Source organism: Photinus pyralis, unplaced genomic scaffold (genome assembly GCF_008802855.1).
Source record: "Photinus pyralis isolate 1611_PpyrPB1 unplaced genomic scaffold, Ppyr1.3 Ppyr1.4_LG8, whole genome shotgun sequence".
Classification (NCBI taxonomy): domain Eukaryota; kingdom Metazoa; phylum Arthropoda; class Insecta; order Coleoptera; family Lampyridae; genus Photinus; species Photinus pyralis.
Genome location: NW_022170819.1, coordinates 4,862,631 through 4,883,629, shown reverse-complemented (window position 1 = coordinate 4,883,629; position 20,999 = coordinate 4,862,631). Strand labels below are relative to the sequence as shown.

At 36.4% G+C, this 20,999-nt stretch overlaps 1 protein-coding gene and 2 long non-coding RNA genes across 3 annotated transcripts; 2 read left to right on the top strand and 1 right to left on the bottom strand.

The window, feature by feature from the left end:
• Positions 1–1,442: 1,442 nt before the first annotated feature.
• Positions 1,443–2,923, top strand: LOC116179765. Its single transcript, XR_004147032.1, has 2 exons — positions 1,443–1,849; positions 2,769–2,923. It is a non-coding gene; the product is annotated as an uncharacterized LOC116179765 (long non-coding RNA).
• On the bottom strand, positions 2,690–3,675 carry LOC116179764. Its single transcript, XR_004147031.1, has 4 exons — positions 3,470–3,675; positions 3,128–3,420; positions 2,916–3,079; positions 2,690–2,836 (listed from the first exon to the last, which is right to left on the bottom strand). It is a non-coding gene; the product is annotated as an uncharacterized LOC116179764 (long non-coding RNA).
• Positions 3,676–7,526: 3,851 nt separating this feature from the next.
• On the top strand, positions 7,527–14,994 carry LOC116179372 (SET domain-containing protein SmydA-8-like). The gene is made up of 7 exons (XM_031499158.1): positions 7,527–7,679; positions 7,723–7,983; positions 8,035–8,286; positions 13,844–14,154; positions 14,206–14,558; positions 14,605–14,714; positions 14,758–14,994. The coding sequence occupies exons 1-7, from the start codon at positions 7,527–7,529 to the stop codon at positions 14,914–14,916; spliced, it is 1,599 nt and encodes a 532-aa protein (XP_031355018.1). The 3' UTR covers positions 14,917–14,994.
• The last annotated feature ends 6,005 nt before the right edge of the window (positions 14,995–20,999 follow it).

Here is a 20,999-nt window from a genome sequence, read left to right as displayed (position 1 = left end):
ATTGTCTTTTGTGTATGCAATTGGTACTTTTGCGCCATCTCTTTGGCAATCTCTATACTTTTCCAAATTAGATTCAACTAATAGTTGAACGAGTTCCAATGAGATGTAGCCACGTACGTAAATACATTCAAAAGAACCGTTTAATTTATGCACTTAATAGGCACGACGACTCAATTTTCCTTAAAGTTCAGTTGAAAATGTGCAGTTTCATGTAGGATTTGAAGATCAATTATACTTCGATGATCCAGAATCTGGAATTATTGTCTTTTGTGTATGCAATTGGTACATTTCCGCCATCTCTTTTGTAATCCCTATACTTTTCCAAATTAAATTCTTGTAATAGTTGAACGAGTTCCAATGAGATGTAGCCACGTACGTAAATACATTCAAAAGAACCGTTTAATTTATGCACTTAATTGTAATCCCTATACTTTTCCAAATTAAATTCTTGTAATAGTTGAACGAGTTCCAATGAGATGTAGCCACGTACGTAAATACATTCAAAAGAATCGTTTAATTTATGCACTAAATAGCCACGTACGACTCAATTTTCCTTAAAGGGCAGTTGAAAATGTGCAATTTCATGTAGGATTTGTAGAGCAATTGTACTTCAATGATCCAGTATCTGGAATTGTCTTTTGTGTATGCAATTGGTACATATGCGCCATCTGTTGGTAATCCCTATACTTTCCCATAAAATTTTCATACGATAGTTGAACAACTTTCTGTGAGATGTCGCCACTATTGTGTGGTGCTCTTTTTGAATAGTTTAAATAACCGAAATCTAAAAATTAGGGAAAACTACGACTTAGGGCTCTTTGATCTTGTTTCATTTCACACGTAGCTTTCCTGGTTTTCTTTACCCATTTTCCTGAAGTTTTACTCTACCCATTCATTTCAATTATTTCATGATAGGTAGGATTGAAATTTGTTAAACCAATTGAACACATCGCAGGGTGGAAAATCACAGGTTTACCTACTCCATACCTACCGATGGCTACATCTAATCCACATCATTTAAAGTGTCAAATTGAAACTCATTATCTTCTATGGATTTTGTTACGAGGTGGTTCAGACCCAGGAAATAAAAAGCCACAATATTTTGAAACAAAATTTAATTTATTCAACTGAGAGTTATACTTTTAGTAGAAAATTTTCATAAAGTCGAATGGAGTGTGTGCTCAACCAATTTTCAAATGATGACCCAAGCACAGTCAATTTGTAGGAACTCGTGATAAACGGAATCCTTTCACTCTGTAAATTGTTGTCTTTTTCTAATTTTTACTTTCAGAAACCCCTTCGAAATAACTCATCCCAATTTTCTTTAAACTTTCCAATTAACTTGTCTTTTTTTTAATTCTTTTTCTTCTACGTCATCCTACATGACTCTTTTCAATGCAATGGTTTTACCCTTCCTAGTGAAACATATACCATTCCTTATTTCAATTAATAAAATTTTTGATTCCTTTCAAATTTCAATAAAACATTCCTTTGATCAAAATTCCCAAACACAGTCGCTTCCCTACTAGTCTCGTCTGTGATACCACTTACCATTCAAAATAAACTGATCTTTTTTAATACAATTTTAATTTTTAGATGGTCTCGAGCTGTATCTACCTGAATTGCCAGTCATGACGATTGACGACACTATTCCAAAACCGATACCGAAGATCTTGTGAACACGCCTTATTTGGAGAAAGCTCGTCTTATTAGGTTGCTTATTTATCAACCCAAAGCACAGAGGTATGCTTGCACTTTTACTGAATGGTAATCTTATTTTGGCAGATATGTACTTATACGATCTCGAGTCAGCAAAGCCAGCCGAAAATCCGGAATACATTATACAGAGGTAGGTACTTGCTAATTGCACAGTATCCATGACAGAATTAATTAATTCTAACCTGGGATCAAAGGAAACTAAACAAAAGTGATGACGTATGTTATTTATTTCCAAGTTACTGTCACAGAACAAGAAACTTATTTTACGTGATGCAGTACATAAAATTGATTTTGTTTTTTGAATTTTATATAGTCACACCTGGAATAATGTAAGATTTATTGTTTTTTGATTTTTGAATTCAAACTTAAAGTTTTGTTTAATTTTCAAAAGTTTTTTGAATTTTTCAAGTTTTTGAAAACTTTTTTGAATTGTTTTTGAAATTCAAAAGGTTTAGGTTTTAAAGTTTTAAAAAAGTTTTTTGATTTTTGAATTTTTCAAGAAAGTTTTCAAAAGTTTTTTGATTTTTGAATTTTTAAAGAAAGTTTTCAAAAAAGTTTTTTGATTTTTGAATTTTCCAAGAGTTTTCAAAAAAGTTTTTTGATTTTTGAATTTTCCAAGAAAGTTTTCAAAAAAGTTTTTTGATTTTTGAATTTTTCAAGAAAGTTTTCAAAAAAGTTTTTTGATTTTTGAATTTTTTAAGAAAGTTTTCAAAACAGTTTTTTAATTTTTGAATTTTTCAAGAAAGTTTTCAAAAAGTTTTTTGATTTTTGAATTTTTCAAGAAAGTTTTCAAAAAAGTTTTTTGATTTTTGAATTTTTAAAGAAAGTTTTCAAAAAAGTTTTTTGATTTTTGAATTTTTCAAGAAAGTTTTCAAAAAAGTTTTTTGATTTTTGAATTTTTCAAGAAAGTTTTCAAAAAAGTTTTTTGATTTTTGAATTTTTCAAGAAAGTTTTCAAAAAAGTTTTTTGAATTTTTCAAGAGTTTTCAAAAAAGTTTTTTGATTTTTGAATTTTTCAAGAAGGCTTTCAAAAGGACTTGTATTTTCCAGGTTCTCCAAATGGACGTGGTTTGCTTCACAGCTCCTGTGGCTGCAACTTCATAGAGACGAGGCGACTTCTAAAACAATACAAATATGTTGTTATATGCTACATTATAAATTGTGATGCAAGATTTAGTAGTGAATAAATTTACTCACCTTCAAAACTGTTTTTCTCCGGCGTAACGCAAGGCTTACGGGCACTTCGTTGTGGAATCCCATATGGAAAAGTTGGCCACCTTCCCTAACGTGAAAGTGGCACGTCGCAATCCTGGATGGCCTCCGTCTTCAGAAGTTCGTTGACAATCGAGGTGGAATTGACTCTAAAAGTAATCCATCAGAAGCAATAGAAACGAAAACATTTGACGTACCCTGTATATTCCATTTACAAGTGGTATTGAGGCGCTCCATGTAAATTAGGAATTGCAGAAGACCTGAAGGTGGCACGTCTCCGGCAGCATCGCAATCATTCGATGGCCTCCACCTGTCCTTGGCAATCGAAGGTTAACCCTAACGCACCCTATATGTCACATCCCAACCAAAGTGGTCTTGACAAGCTCCACGGTGAATCCTTTCTAAAAGCTGCAAGGTACATACGTATATTGGGCAGCATTGTAATCATTAGATGGCCTCTATCTACCATTGGCAATCGAAGTGCATTGATCTTTAAAAAAATCCATCAGAAGCAATAGAAGTGAAAACACTTGACTTACTCTGTATATTCCATTCCAAAGTAGCCTCGACAAGCGCCATGATTAAAGCAGAATGGCAGATGAAAACGTAGTAACATTTTCTGAAGACTAGAAGAGGCAAGTCTCAGGCAGCATCGCAACCTCGATGGCCTCCAGATCGGAAGATCGGAGTGAATCTAAAAGAAATCCATCAGAAGCAAAAGAAGTAATAACATTTTACCACATCAAAAGTTACAGCCCTTTGAATTTTCTTTCGAAATTGGTTTCTAGTCTTAAGCAAAATTGAGTCGTACGTGGCTATTAAGTGCATAAATTAAACGATTCTTTTGAATGTATTTACGTACGTGGCTACATCTCATTGGAACTCGTTCAACTATTACAAGAAATTAATTTGGAAAAGTATAGGGATTACCAAAGAGATGGCGCAAAATGTACCAATTGCATACACAAAAGACAATTCCAGATTCTGGATCATCGAAGTATAATTGCTCTACAAATCCTACATGAAATTGCACATTTTCAACTGCCCTTTAAGGAAAATTGAGTCGTACGTGGCTATTAAGTGCATAAATTAAAATGTTCTTTTGAATGTAGTTACGTACGTGGCTACATCTCATGGGAACTGTTCAACTATTACAAGAAATTAATTTGGAAAAGTATAGGGATTACCAAAGAGATGGCGCAAATGTACCAATTGCATACACAAAAGACAATTCCAGATACTGGATCATTGAAGTACAATTGCTCCACAAATCCTACATGAAATTGCACATTTTCAACTGCCCTTTAAGGAAAATTGAGTCGTACGTGGCTATTAAGTGCATAAATTAAAATGTTCTTTGTAGTTACGTACGTGGCTACATCTCATGGGAACTCGTTCAACTATTACAAGAAATTAATTTGGAAAAGTATAGGGATTACCAAAGAGATGGTGCAAATGTACCAATTGCATACACAAAAGACAATTCCAGATACTGGATCATTGAAGTACAATTGCTCTACGAATCCTACATAAAATTGCACATTTTCAACTGCCCTTTAGGGAAAATTCAGTCGTACGTGGCTATTAAGTGCATAAATTAAAATGTTCTTTTAAATGTAGTTACGTACGTGGCTACATCTCATGGGAACTCGTTCAAAAAAGACAATTCCAGATACTGGATCATTGAAGTACAATTGCTCTACAAATCCTACATAAAATTGCACATTTTCAACTGCCCTTTAGGGAAAATTCAGTCGTACGTGGCTATTAAGTGCATAAATTAAAATGTTCTTTTAAATGTAGTTACGTACGTGGCTACATCTCATGGGAACTCGTTCAACTATTACAAGAAATTAATACTGGAAAAGTATAGGGATTACCAAAGAGATGGCGCAAATGTACCAATTGCATACACAAAAGAAAATTCCAGATACTGGATCATTGAAGTACAATTGCTCTACAAATCCTACATGAAATTGCACATTTTCAACTGCCCTTTAAGGAAAATTGAGTCGGACGTGGCCAAATTAAAATGTTCTTGTTAATGTAGTTAGTCGGACGTGGCTATTAAGTGCATAAATTAAAATGTTATTTTGAATGTAGTTTCGTACGTGGCGACATCTCATTGGAACTGGTTCAACTATTACAAGAAAATAATAAGGAAAAGTATAGGGATTACCAAAGAGATGGCGCAAATGTACCAATTGCATACACAAAAGACAATTCCAGATACTGGATCATTGAAGTACAATTGCTCTACAAATCCTACATGAAATTGCACATTTTCAACTGCCCTTTAAGGAAAATTGAGTCGTACGTGGCTATTAAGTGCATAAATTAAAATGTTCTTTTAAATGTAGTTACGTACGTGGCTACATCTCATGGGAACTCGTTCAACTATTACAAGAATTTAATTTGGAAAAGTATAGGGATTACCAAAGAGATGGCGGAAATGTACCAATTGCAAACACAAAAGACAATAATTCCAGATTCTGGATCATCGAAGTATAATTGCTCTACAAATCCTACATGAAATTGCACATTTTCAACTGCCCTTTAAGGAAAATTGAGTCGTACGTGGCTATTTAGTGCATAAATTAAAATGTTCTTTTAAATGTAGTTACGTACGTGGCTACATCTCATGGGAACTCGTTCAACTATTACAAGAAATTAATTTGGAAAAGTATAGGGATTACCAAAGAGATGGCGCAAATGTACCAATTGCATACACAAAAGACAATTCCAGATACTGGATCATTAAAGTACAATTGCTCTACAAATCCTACATGAAATTGCACATTTTTCAACTGCATAACTTTTTGATTGAGAAGTCCGATCGAAAAAGTACGAATTGTTTTGGATTCTACGCACCAAAATTAATAAGAAAAAGTGTTTTCCCGAGAAATTTTGGTGCAGTCGATTTTGGTAAAAAAGGAAGGTTATACACTGCCTTTTTTTGAGGCCCGAAAAAAAAATTGTCTCAGATCGACCCGGAAAAAAAATTTTCTTATAGAATGTGGCCTGTAGAATCCATAATTTCAAACAGTTCCAAGATTGGGGTACTAGTTCAAAAGTTACAGCCCTTTGAATTTTCTTTCGAAATTGGTTTCTAGTCTATAACTTTTGATTGAGAAGTCTGATCGAAAAAGTACGAATTGTTTTGGATTCTGCGCACCAAAATTAATAAGAAAAAGTGTTTTCCCGAGAAATTTTGGTGCAGTCGATTTTTGGTAAAAAAGGAAGGTTATACACTGCCTTTTTTTGAGCCCGAAAAAAAAATTGTCTCAGATCGACCCGGAAAAAAATTTTCTTATAGAATGTGGCCTGTAGAATCCATAATTTCAAACAGTTCCAAGATTGGGCTACTAGTTCAAAAGTTACAGCCCTTTGAATTTTCTTTCGAAATTGGTTTCTAGTCTATAACTTTTGATTGAGAAGTCTAATCGAAAAAGTACGAATTGTTTTGGATTCTACGCCCCAAAATTAATAAGAAAAAGTGTTTTCCCGAGAAATTTTGTTGCAGTCGATTTTTGGTAAAAAAGGAAGGTTATACGCTTCCTTTTTTTGAGCCCCGAAAAAAAAATTGTCTCAGATCGACCCGGAAAAAAATTTTTCTTATAGAATGTGGCCTGTAGAATCCATAATTTCAAACAGTTCCAAGATTACACCCCACGCATTTCATTCCATGTCTCTTTCGATTTCGATTTTGTTTATCACAATACCAAGTTTCTTTTATTAGCACTTGCTTATTGCTTTCCTTTTCATTTTCTTTTATTACTTACGTACACCTTCTTCACATAACTTTTCGTCACGTGTCTTTCGTGCCTCTTTCATGTCTCCTTAATTACCATCGTTATTCATTGAAGGACTGTGTTTCATCCCTTTCACACTTTCCATGTCTTCATGCCTGCACTTCACACTTTTTTCCTATCTCTCTTATGGAGTATGTTCTTTTAAAATTGCTCCTTAAATTATTTTTATAGTTCTGCTTTTTTTTAAAATCTTTTGTTGCACATTCTCACCCCAGGTTGATTTTATTTCATTGGGAGCAATTTTCTTTCAAAATTTCAGAGAAATTGCCCTTTATTCCGAATATGAGCTCGATTGTAGATATGTCGTGCGTCCTATCTTCTTTTATTAGAAGAATGTTATTGTCTTTTCGCATAGGCAGTCGATTTTGTGTTATGGGGAGCATTTTTCCGTAAACAAGAAAGTTGTAGTTTTACGCACATGATCGGACATGTTGCATTTTTGCGGTCGGTGCGTTTTATTGGAAGCATTTTTCTTTCGTAAAAATTACCCCTTAATCGAGAAAGTTTCACGTATGGCCGGACTCGGGTTGCGTATTCCCAATGCTCTGTTGATCTCATAACAAGCTCACGCGCTGCCAAATTTTCGTATAGGCAGCTGGGAAATCTGTCCGATTTCCTCATCGAGGAAGTGAATACACAACGAATTTTCATATAAATACATATTTTAATAATAATAGTCGTATCCCACTCTACCATTTCATACGTGGGCGCCGCATTATTTTTGGAAACCTTCAGCGGTTTGGTATTAATAAACTTTAACACTGCCATTCGTGATTGAAATTGAATGCGCTTAAGAATGGATGATCTTAACGGTTGTGAAGTGTGCCAAAAGCCGGCCAATCAAAAGTGCGGAGGATGTCACAGTATTTTTTATTGCGGCAAGGAGCATCAAAGATCGCACTGGAAGAAGCACAAGAAGTTCTGTCGGCCGTTTGAGGTATAATTTACGCAAATGCAGGTGATGTTAGATGCTTTTATAGATGGCCAACGATGACAATGTTGGGCGATTTATTAAAGCGACCAAGGAAATTGAGGAAGGGTCGGTCATCTTTGAGGAGAGACCATTGAGTGTGTCACCCATGCAGCTAACTTTACCGGTGTGTATGGGTTGCGGCAACCATGTAACGGCTGAAGACGTTCATCCATGTCCGAAATGCGGATGGCCATTGTGCGGCGAACAGTGCGAAAGTAACCCCAATCACGTTCCTGAGTGTTACTACACCAGCAAAATTGGACAAAAGGTTCCTCCGGTTTGCATCATCGGGACGTGTTCTTAAGAGAAGTGTTCGCAGGTTTCCATAACCACTTTCGACACGATTCATCCATTGTACCGCTGCGTAGGCGCTTTGAGGTGTTTATACCAGAAGCAGTTTGCGCCAGACGTTTGGAGAAAAATTGAGAAACTCGAATCGCATTGTAAACTTCGAAAAGGCACCGACGGATATGAACAAGATCGACTGTGCGTCGTCGATACCATCCGCAATTTCTTGAAGCTGAAAGAATTTAGCGAGGAGGAAATCTTGAGATGCACCGGAGTTATCGGGGTAAAACAATTTCTCTTAAAATTTCCCAGATTATGCAACAATCTTTTATTTATATCGTGGATTGTATTTCAGTTGCCAAAAGTGATATAGAGTGTAAGTATCGCCTATTAGTTTATATTTACTTGGCTTTATTTAGTGTGCCAATGTGCTCATTTATCAACCAGCCATCTTATGTTAAATTCCATTGAAATTGTAACTTTCGGCATATCTCAAATGCCTAACTATGCAAGAGTAGGTCGTTGTGCAAAAAAACTATAAGGCATGCGTATTTTTAAGAAGTACATTAGCAAAATCTAAACAAGTTAAACACAAACAAATAATTGGTGCTTTTACAAAATTTTGCAAATTTTTACAATTAAAGCTTTGGACTCCCCACATAAAGTCGGCGATAAATCTTAGAAATAGTTCTGACAGTTAAGTCAACTTTGAAAAAATTAGCCCCCACGTTCACGCAGCTTATTATATGGAAAAAGGGGCCACGAAACTCCACTTTGACCCAGTTCGACTGTAAAACGACAACGTAAAGAGGCCCAAAAGTCACTTGCTGACAGGTCTCTAATTGAGATTTATGTTAAGAATTGCGTAATAAAAACTTCAAGAGATACATCGATTCGAATAGGGTAATTGGAAAAATGTGTAAACGTTCTGAGTATAATTCGAGACAGTCCCTCAGTTTTTGTATTTCTAAAATCGTGTTTTGTGCTATGAGGTATAATAAAAATTTCGAGAAACCCTTCAGATTCAATTTGCAAATGCCATTAGGGATCGTTGGGAATATTTTCTAGCTGCAATGTTTTGTAATTTACTGCTTATGGTTCATCAGATGTCGTCTGGATCGAAGGTGGCCACCTACTGCCTTAAATTCGCCTTGAAATTGGACACTCTGGGGAAATTTTGGGGATAACGAAACGTTGGGGGTTGTTATCGTGTTGTTACTGACCAGGACTTAGTGAATATAGTGAAAAATTTGACTTTTATTTACAAAAAAGGGAAAGTTATATATTATAACTCAATTTCTTAGTAATTTGAAATTGTTCCTTCCCGATTATGACGCGTTTATTTTTCGCCCGTCAGCCCGGAAATTTTTCACGTTAACTGACACGATAACGAAGCAATGCTTGCGTTTATTTTTTTACAGGATACGTACTTCGGGTTAAGTTTTTAACATAACTGAACGCGAACCCGGATTTCTTCTTTGGTTTAAAATAATATGTCCTTTTACGACAATTTCCTATTTAATTTAATTTACTATTAATAATTTTTTCACAACCACAATGGCGAATTGTTGTGGATAACGCTTATGTGCTCGATTTTCTGTCTATTCCATCGAGATCTCGGCCCATGGGCCACCTAGATTCTGAGGGTTGTCGCTAATTGATAGCTCCTATGGTCTATATTTCTCGAGGATTATCAAAATAGTTATTCACTAGTCACTACACTTTACCCCACTTTCTTTTTTAATGGCGGAGGGCGTACTCTTCCAGAGACATTTGCTTTTGACAACGCTTGGTAGGTCTGCTGGACTCAAGAGGAACACTCTGACCTGGTTGACTCGACGGAAGTACTTGTTGAACTCCTGTGGACCACCTGGATATAAAGAAGTTTGGGTAGAATCGGTTGCAAAAGTAACTCCTCTTCTCGTTTGTTAAGCGGACGATGAGGGTTCAAAAACTACTTGCTTCTTTGGAACCAGGGTGGCTATCAATTGATTGATGTGGCGTTTAAGAGTACTGACCCAGCTTTCTGTGCCGAACCGCCATGCAAATGAACCTCTCTCCTCTACTAGAAGACAACGAAGCCGTGCGGGGTTAGGCTCCGTGGAACAAAAGCTGAGCGACGGTAGAGGAGACAGCATATTCGTAAAATGATCCACTAAAACTTGAATTCAACTGATTTTTTAGCGTATCTGGACCCAAAAGAGCGACAAGGACCTCCTCCTATGGATGAGCATAACACCTGCGCCTTCTTTGTATCATCACTAATATTTTTAAGACCACAACAATTGTCAAAACGCTTCAAATGAGAAGAAAATTTTTCGTTATTCGCATCATAGTTTTCAAACGGTACAATCTGGGCTGGTTGGCTTTGAAGTCCACTCGATAAAACTTATAAGAACTTTTCAAACTGCTTATCATCAGTTTTTAAATGTTTGAAATATGCCCAAACATGTTTCAATTATTTATATAAAACCAAAACATCAGCGAGCACAATTAATTTGTATTAGAACAGCTTACCATTACCATTACCACTGGATTAGTAGCAATTACGTTTAAAATGGCACAGTTTTTTTTCTTTTCTTTTATACCATATGTTAAATTGACATTTTAATAAGTTTGAATGAGTAGGCTAAGCCGTTTTTTAACCGTAAGGATAGATAAAGTGATCACTTTAACCGTAGGGTAGATAAAGTGAAACAAATGACTGTGCATTCTAATGACTTCTGTCATTCTTATTTTAAATGCACGATATAAAATTCTGTTTTCGACGCCTCTAAATTAAATTCAGAATTGTCAGAAGCTTTACAATGATTTAAATGGCTTCTGCTATAAAATAAAGTTTTGTATTATACACGACGATAAATGGAAAGTAACCATCTCGTGAAAGGTGCGCCACTCGTGAATTAACATCTTTTACTCAATGGTTAAAATATCCCTTTATCGTCTTGTATAATAAATAACTATTATCGCTTATTTAGTCAGTGTATACCTGACAGACGCCACCCAACACTTTACGAATTATCTTTCAAAATGGATATGTCCAATTTTTCCTTGGTTGGTGTCTTTTTTACTACCAATACAAGATGGTTTTAAAGGTAGTCATATATTTAAAGAAATGCACGTTAAGCATTGTCCAGATGTCCACGGTACGATGTTCTTTTATGATCAGTTCACTAATGTAATTTAATATAACGCATTTAAGTCTCATTTACATTTAGCAAGTTTACTGGCGGACATTACTTTCTGCCAGTAAACTTGCTGAACCAGTTGAGTACCTGGCTAGTTTAGTGGCCTACTTTACTGTCTGGACTTACAAATTTCTGTAGTTTTCTGACTAGTTGCTGCGTGTAAATAGTGTGGGAATCGATATTTTTCTGAAACTACTGTAGAAACAGAGCTGGGCAGTATTCGATTTTGTAAATACTTTTTAGTATTCAAAGACTTTGTAATTAAATACTTTTATGGAAGCAGTATTTGTATTTGTAACTCAAATACTTTCGCAAATATTTAGTATTCGAATACTTCGCAAAGTAATTAAATACTTCGTAAAGTATTCGAATACTTCGCCAGGTATTTAAATACTTTGAGAAGTATTCGAATACTTCGCAAAGTATTTGAATACTTCGTAAAGTATTCGAATACTTCGCATAGTATTTGAATACTTTTAAGTTATTCAAATATTTGAGAACTATTTAGAAATGTTTAGGGGAAGTTTCCATTATCACAAAATCAAATATAAAAATCCCATACAACTGAATACCGAACGATCCTGGAGTGAAACTTTTTTGACCCGATAGGCTACTTAACTTAAAACAATAGGTTCTTTTCTTATATCCTTAAGACCATGCGTGTACCAATTTTCAAAGCGATCGCACGTTTCTAAACAAGTTATCATGCACACGGACAGACGGACGGAAAAAGGATCTGTTTCAAAATCGCTAGGATTAATTTGGTGGCCCGTGTGGCGTAGTTCAGTTAAAGCTGGACTGCGGTACTAAGGGTTCCTGGTTCGAATCCGGGTTCGGGCATGAATATTTGTAAATGTATAGTGGGTTGGGTTGGTAGAGCAGCCTTGGCTGAAACCCCGTCCACTCAAAAATAAAGGCAAAATAAAAAAAAATAATTTCAGAAAGGTGTACATGTCATGTCAGGTGTCATGTGCACGACGTACGATCGCTTTGAAAACTGCTACACGTATTCTTAAGGTTATACCTGATATAAGAAAGGTCCTCGTACCTCCTATCCTATATAATATAATAATAATAATACGCGGTTACTCCCCTAAAATTTGTATATAACAATAGAAATATAAAAAAAAAGCTAACTTCAGGGAAAGGGACTACATTCAGCGCACAAAACGCTGTTCTTCCATGTAGCCCCCATACAAAATATAACTTGACCTTTTTTAAGTAATATTAAGACTTTTAGCTAGTACTATTTTAAATTTTTTATGTATTTGAGTGACAAGTATTTGAATACTTTTTATAGTATTCGTTTACCTTTGAAAGTTTTCAAATACTTTTGATTTGTCTAAAGTATTTACTATTTAGTATTCAAATACTTTTTGAAAGTATTCTGCCCAGCTCTGTGTAGAAACAACTACTTTCGTTTCTAAAAAGGGTGAAAAAAATGTGATTTTCCTCTCTAGTGAGGAAAGTAAAAAACAATTGCTGCGTTAATCTTAATAATGACATTTAAAATTGAAACATATCCGTATCTAGATTGCTATGTGTCAAACTTCATTATTATATACGATAATTTTGATTGTAGTTTCTATGACTATTTGTACAACTAGTTTTGAAAGTCATACCCATAATTCAATAATATCATTGACATTCGCGAGTTACTGTCACTCAAACGTTGAGCTATTGTTCATAGACAGGACTAAACGCCATGGAAGCGCATAGTAAAAATCGTGAAAAAAATACCACTTTCCATACGATTTTTTGACAAAAAGGTTCGGTAATTTGATAAACTATGCAAAAAAGTTATTTCATAGTTATTTGTACCACTAGTTTTGAAAGTGATGCTTTTTTCATGAATTTGCAGTTTGATTAATGAGGGCGATTTTGCAATTGACTTTACTGGATTTTGTAGGTGGCAACTTCTTTTCTGCTTCTGTAACAAACCACTGCATGTATGGTTTACTATATTTGCTCTAACTAAAGACCTTAGAATTATTGAACTTTTTCAGAACAATCTTAACATAATCATGAGATGGATGAAGTTCATCTCGCCGTATTTTCACCATAGACTATTTCTAGGAGTCATTAAAGCCGTATTAGTGGGTATACCAAAGGTTTAATTAAGATTGAAACATTACTGACTTCGCGTTAACAAGAATGCGGATTGGTTGCTAATAAATGAGTTCATAGATACACAAAAGTATAAAATGTTATCCAATATCCACCTTTTATTGCGTAGACTCAAAAAGATGGGTTTTAAGAAAGACATAAAAGTCTTTTGATTCGTCACGATTTTAAAAACCTTGTATCGTTCTGGATGTTTGTACTTACGTGTTGCACTTTAGACGTGTAAAAAGGCTACAGACTATCTGCCATTCTGCAGCCAAAAACTGAGACACGTATATGCTTTACCAAAATGTATAATTGGTGCTTTGTGAATTCCCGCATGTTACAGAAAGGAGACAATTAGTGAACTCCTTTGACTTCTTTTTAACTGCGGCGGTTTCAGGGTCTACAAACGGTAAAGGTCACGCACGCAACTGCCCAGGAGGCCATTTTCCCCTTTGGAAATGACTTACTAACATTAACTCCCAGTTCAGTGTAGACTGGGAAACCTCAAAAATACCGATATTTCTCACTCACTTACATTTGTAGGTAAATGCCCACGAAATTCCCTTGAGTACCCCCTCGCAGGTTGGGCTCTTCAATGTAACGTCGATATTTGAGCACAGCTGCAGATCGAACGCGTACAAGACCTTCTCAATGGCCGGCCAGGTACGGGTGATTGCGGGAAGGAAAATTGACAAGGGAGAGCACATCAGCATCTGCTACACGGAACCGCTCCAAACGACCCTTTTTCGCCAGAAGCACTTGCAGCGAACGAAGTTTTTCTCGTGCAGATGCGAGCGATGCCTCGACGTTACCGAGTTTGGTACAAACGTGAGCGCGTTGAACTGCCAGAGCGGGTATTAATTGCTACTATCTTGCACGGTGCAACACTCTGAATCGTTTTTAAGGCAGTGCAAAGGGATCGTGCTACCAGGAAGCTTCGAGAACGAAAACGCGGAGTGGTGTTGTAAACAGTGTGGAAGTAAACAGACTGCCGAATTTGTAATGAACGCAATGAAACGTATCGGAGATGACTTGGTGCTGATGGATAAAGGAAGTGTTGAAGACTGCAAGCAATTTTTAGATCACTACAGCACACTTTTGACCCCCAATCATGCTTACATGATCGACATCAAGTTGGCTCTTGGGCAGCTGATTGGAAATGGAGATTACAGCCTGAAAACTGTTAGTGTCGACGATCTTCTGCTCAAAAAACAACTCTGCCAGGACGTTATCAATATCGTAAACATAATAGCACCAGGTTAACCCCAAACATATCGTTAAGCGAGACTAACCGCGACTTTTAGCCGAGAAACGCGTTATAGGAATCATGCTGGTGGAGATTTACACGTGCACCACTGAATTGCAACGTAGAAAACTGCACAAGGCGAATAAGGATCCGGTGTCCATGTTAACGGTAAGCTTTTTGTTGGTGAAACCGATTTATTCGCTTTTTGCAGGAGTGCACGACGATTTTGAGGCAGGCGGTGCGTTGCCTCCAACACGAACCTGAGGTTCTGTTCGAGGGAAAGCTCTACCTGCAGGCTCTTAAAGATCTGAAGAAGTTAGAAGGCTGTAACCAGCTATTGATACAAAATCCGTCGTTGTTAATGAAGTAAGGGAGAGGAAACTGTACACGTACAGGTTTAGGCAAAGTTGTACTTGGACCACTTCAACATAATGGTAATGTTGTTACATCGAATAAATTGTTTTTGATATTTTCTTTACGTGTAATTACGTGTGTATATTCGGGATGAGCTAAATGAATCGGGTCGTTGTAATTAAAATAAGAACAAGAAGAGCCGAGTTAAATACGTCAAAAATACGACAAAAAGCTTATAATAGCGCTAAGTACGCATCATTCGTCGTTGTAAGATTATGAGACCAAGAGATGATACAATAGAGGAATCTATAAGTATGAGTGTAAATAGTGGGAGAGGGCATTTGTTAATCGGCGTTACACAGAGTCAATCTGAACCGGTCGTTGTCGCAAAGGTACATTCGCCAAGTTGAACCGTTCATTAAGCGGATTCGGAAAACAGAAATGAAGTTAAAAGCAAGGAACAATTTCCTTTAAGCCACCTTCGCTTTGAGGATCAGTATTTTTACAACTCTTCCAAAGAAGGAAGAAAGAAAGTTGAAAACTTCCACAGCGGGGCACCTCATATATTCTATAACCGGTCCGTGCAGCTGTTACTGTGCGGTATTGTGTTTATTGCCAAAGAAACCTAATGCCTCGTACACTATATCTGCAACTAATGTAGATGGGCGTTCTTTGTTGCACTTTGTGTTGCTCTTCATGCGCATCCATCGAATGTCGGTTTTTGCCGTGAAACCAAAAAAGTGAGCTGTTAGTGTGAATGACAAAATTGATTAAAAAGCGGTGCGTACGTACTTGGCGCACAATCTTTCCTTAGTTGAGCTAGTGATGGACACAGTCTTACCCGTTTGTAGAAGGGTAGTATATGGCTTTCCCATCTCCAGCGTCTTCTTGGTTGAACGAGGAACTCATTGGTATCGAGATACTATAGGGCGTAGCCCTTTTACTTCTACATCTGGAAAAAAAAGTTAGTTTTTTTCTAGTGGGCCCTGGTTTATCGCGAGAGAACCTGGATAACATCAATGCTCGCCATTGAATAAGTATGACTTATTCAATATCACTATTCTTTTTCCTTCTAGTAGAAAAATAGTCACGTCAATCATCGCAGGTAGCCGCCTACAGCAAAACTGGTTGCTTGTGAGTTGTACACAAATGGTGCTATTATATTTTCATCTCTCTCTAGTCCATGCGAAGAAAGAGACATAAGTGTTGCACAGTTTTAAAGATTTTTTTAGGGTCGAGTTATAATTTACAACAAAACCCAACTAACTACCTGATCCCCCACCCCAAGATATAAAATCGAATGCATCAGATCAGCGACTAAGAGGTCGGCAACAAGGCAGATAATGGATTTTGTGTGGGTATCGGGTGTGGAAGTGGAGTCAGTGTTTAATTACTCCCGGAGTTGATCACCCCCATTTTATTCCTAATTAGCAGTTAACTATAATACCGGTTTGCGCATGTCCAGAGGCTAGATAGTCCAGTCATATAAACCGAAAGTGACGTGGCGGCTTAGCAGCACCGGAAGTGGTGGACAAACCACACTTAAAGGGCTCACATTATACCCCTGAGTGCCATAAAATTTAATGTGATTTAACTACTTACCTTTGTTGCTAATAATGCAAGTTTCACTGCAAAAAAATTGAAATCGCCCTACCCATATTGGCTTATCTGTGCCTCAGTGGTCGACCGCAATTATTCTAAAGGTGTTTTCACAACCAAGGAGCTTAGTAGAATCAAATAAATGGTCCAGTCGTTAGCAAAAAACAGCTTTATCTTATTGGTGTCGAGATGATGACCGCATCCAAATAATGTTTTGCAAAAGAAGATAAAGGATTATGTTGTTGGATAGACAGACGATGTTCCTGTGCCCTCATATGTGGTTGTCTATTAGTTTTACCATATAAGATCTACTACAGTTCGATTTATAGTACTATCGATTGATTTATAACAGTTAATTATTACTTATCACTCACTTGTACTCCAATTTATAGCATGTGAACTATTTATCTTTTCAACGTCGATGTTGGAACTTCTATTAAACACGATTCAATTTACTTATATAGTTTATAGAATATCACATTTCATAGATAGAATGCGTCTCATCAGCCTTCGTTTCTTATCACCAGTGACTAATCTTTTATCGACTTGATGGCGCCCCGATGTCTCCTTGGATTTCTAGAATTTTCGCTACAATATATTCTTTGGATTTTTTTCTGGAATTGGATTGCTGCCATTATGAAAAAACTGCGGTAAGTAGGTACATGAATTATTTAAAATATTAAGGAATAGCATCAGCCATTTTCTAATCAATTTTGAGCTATGATCGGAGTTTCATATAGCCGCTCGTGATCTTATTAAACATAGAAAAATACCTACCACTCCTGCTACTTCACCCTGGTTGCGGGCCTGTTTTGCATGACAGCTTTCTCATTTCTGCAAATGATATCGTCAAAATAGGGGTTGAATATTCAAAATTTACAGACTGAAACGTGGCGAATTTTTTCTGGGACTTGGAAAAGGGCGAACGAGTAAGCGTACTTCACTTTTATCGGAGAACACAACATAATTGGTTACAATCGCACTTGAAAAGTTCAACTGATCCACTTAAATGGCAGGGTCCCTCAATATTTTTCTTGCCATTAGAGCACAAAGTAAACGGGACATTTGTAACTTTTTAACACAATCGAATTACTCTCCCCATCGTGTCGGACACTGAGGGGGTTCCGTGAGACGCTGACAATAGAAATGGGAAGAAGTATATTGAATTGCTTCCGATTTGATCGCAATATCTGATTGCGTTTATGAAAGAAGCTCTAAAAATGCCGTTTTATTAGTGGAACTTTTACTGGAAGCCGATCAGCGGAGAAGCCATTGCAGTAAAACTTCATACCTTGCGTTATGCACGACGGCGAAGCTATGCAAATTTCTTCATATTTGAGGAAACTATGTGCTAATTTACAAGTTATCATCTCAGTCTCCCTTAGTCTATGAAAACTAATATCAAACAGTTAATTTTCTTGGATACATCGCAAAGTTGGAAAATTGTGTTTCGCCACCTTTGCTTTTATTTGCGTTTAGAAGCGGCTATAGCAATTTAATTGAGTTTGTACAATTTTGGAAACTTTTAGATTGAGTATACATTGCAGTCTTTTTAGATAAGCTTGATTCACATCAGGGTTCTAGGGGCCTAGGCTACCATTTTTGGTAGTTTAGTTCATTACACCGAAACCTAAACCTACCAACTACTATAACTACTATAAACTATTTTCTTCCTAAAGTGATTACCACTAAGGCTGCTGACCATTGGATTATCACTTAGAGATGCTTTGAATATTTTATCAAAAGTGAAATCTGCTGCAGACATTGCCTTTTTGGTGTGAAATCGCTCACTAGAAAGTGATTGGGGTGGAAAGATACGTACTCGTCCTATACATCGGTACATGCACGTATGCACCTCAAAACCGGCATCATTTGCTTTACGTCTGATGTTTTGAAATTGGATGCAGAAACATCATAAGCTCGGAGCTTAAATAAATTTGTAAACTAGGAAGTACGTACCTACTCGAAATGCATCCGTTTTCTATATAAACTTCTAATTTATGAATATGTAAACACTCTTGTATCGGGTAACTATATACGAATATGCTAAGGTTAATGGAAATATAAATCCCTTACGGATGTAAATGAGAAAGCGCTATTTTACGACTAACTTTTGAGGTAGGCGACAAGTTTAATGAATATATTACTACTTACCTACGTTTGATTACTCGCCGCTTTCGTGTAATTTGTTGCATCAATCAAGAAACTAAATTTTTGGCATGTTCGTGAGATTATTTTGATGGAAGAACTCAAGACTGCTCGTGTTAAACCTTCAAATATTCGCACCTCGGGTTTGTATCATAATACGTTAGACCGTGTTGCTCCTCTTTGTGTTTTGCCTCACTAAAGTCTCTGATTCCGACACGTTTTTGAAAAAAGAATTTGTTATCAGGCGAACATCATTAATGAGAGAGAGAAAGAGAGAGAGAGAGAGAGAGAGTCAATTCTTCACGGTTTTGTATAAGCAAGCCCAAGTAAAAGCCTCACTTGGATCGTGAATCCCGAGCTTTAGGAACCTCAAATTTTTCATTGAACGCTGATACGTTCTGTTATCCTGATATTTTTAAAGACAAATTTGTTTAACATGAAAATAAATGAACAATGCATTATGAAGAGGGGAACGTGAAAGTCAATTAATTTTGAACTATCTTACGTTTCTGTGATCTTTATTACACATAAATTTGCATTAGGGGACATCATAAGTCAGAAGGTGCCATTCAATAAAGTTTACACCTCATTCCGTTTCAATGATCCTGATACAAGTTTCTTTTGTGCATTCTTTCATTCCTGTGATTCAAATTGCAGAGGGCGCGAACAGGTGACGACGTGCTAGTCAATCAATTTCAAACCACTGTTTTTTCTAGGATCCTGATATGCCACATGCTTTAACAAAAACCTGTACCAGGAACGTTAAAAAGTGTATAACAATAACTGTCGCACGCTTTATGTTTTAAAGGATGAATTTGTATCAAAGAATCATTATACGTGGAGATTTTGTACCTTCTTTAGCTTATGAGACCCCCTATACAAGGGGTTTTGTGTCCGGAAAACATTCCAAGTGAAAAGCTATCGATTAATGAACCTGCACTTCCTTTGGTTCTTGTGGCCCTGATAGTATTCCTTTTGAGAGCTGTGATTTTGACAGAAATATGACACGTCCCTGAGTATTTGTCATCCTTCTACAACAATTTCCAAAACTTGTTTTTGGAGAGCACGGCACATGAGAATTTTAAATTTTGTGCATCCTTTTGCCTATGTCATCCCAATGAAAAATATTTTAAACTGGAGCTTCTTGTCAAGAGGACATTGTACGCGAAAAGCTGTTAGTAAAAAAATGGGACTTCTTTTCGTCCCGGTGATTCTGACGATTTTGCTTAAAAAAAATGGTATCAGCAGAGAAATGCGTTTTTGCCATCCCCGTGCAACAAATACTTCTATTAGGAGAACATGGTGCGAGAGCAGAAGCCTGCTTTTAAATTTATACCTCCTTTCGCATATGTGATCCTAGTTAAATGTTTTTAAACGTGAAGTTTCTATTAGGAGAGTAGTGTACGTGAAAAGCATCTGCATTTCCATTCGTTCCTGTGATCCTGATAGTATTCCTTTTAAAGAGAAATTTGTTGCACGTTCTTGCATTCGTGTAATTGAGATGCATCAATTCTTATCAGGAGACTATCATATGTGGCAAGTACTGTACGCCAGTGAATTACGCATCTGTAAGTTCCTGTGCTCCTAATAAAACATTTCTTCAAATAGCGAATCATGGTGATTACCAGTAAATTTTGCACCAGTTTTTCATTGTCACACTGATACAAAATTTTCTACATGAGAAGCTGTGACCCTAATACCTTTTAAAAGAGAATTGTTTGGTTGGAGAACAATCCATAAGAAGGTGAATGTTAATAAATTTTGCACTTCCTTTCTTTTTGTTGGCTTTGATACAATCTCTTAATGGACACATTTTGTAAGAAGAACATAATACGTGAGAAGGTGTATATTAATAGGTTTTGTACCTTCTTACATTTCTATGACTCTAATACAATCGTTCGGAAGAAAAAGGAACCGAAGGTAATACGTATGTAGATGTTAATCAATAAATTTTACACTTTTTAAAAGACGTTATAACAGGAGTACGCCATACTTGAGTTGTTTCATATTGGGCTTTGTAAATGTGTAGCAATGTGCACATTTTGTTTTCAATTCAAGGAAACTATTTCGTAATTCACACCACCACACTCTTGACCGCCTGATCAAATGTTCATTAATTCTCCCCCTACTTGTGTTTCTCAGATCCTGACACACCATTCTTTCATGAGGGGAAGACGACACATGATTAGCTGAAGGGAGAGCAGAACAAATTTGACACCTGCATGCGTTTCTGTGATGCTTATTAGAACGAAACTTGTGTCAGGAGACATCGTATGACAGAAATTAATATATTATACCTTCGTTTCGGTGATTCTGATCCAAGGTTTTTGTAAAAGATAAATTTTGTGACAG

Bases quoted from the DNA above. Each gene is read 5' to 3' on its own strand.
- LOC116179372 (XM_031499158.1), top strand. From the start codon at position 7,527: ATGCGCTTAAGAATGGATGATCTTAACGGTTGTGAAGTGTGCCAAAAG. The intron at 7,680-7,722 runs GTATAATTTACG...ATGCTTTTATAG, and splicing joins AGTTCTGTCGGCCGTTTGAG to ATGGCCAACGATGACAATGT. The intron at 14,559-14,604 runs GTTAACCCCAAA...CGCGACTTTTAG, and splicing joins CGTAAACATAATAGCACCAG to CCGAGAAACGCGTTATAGGA.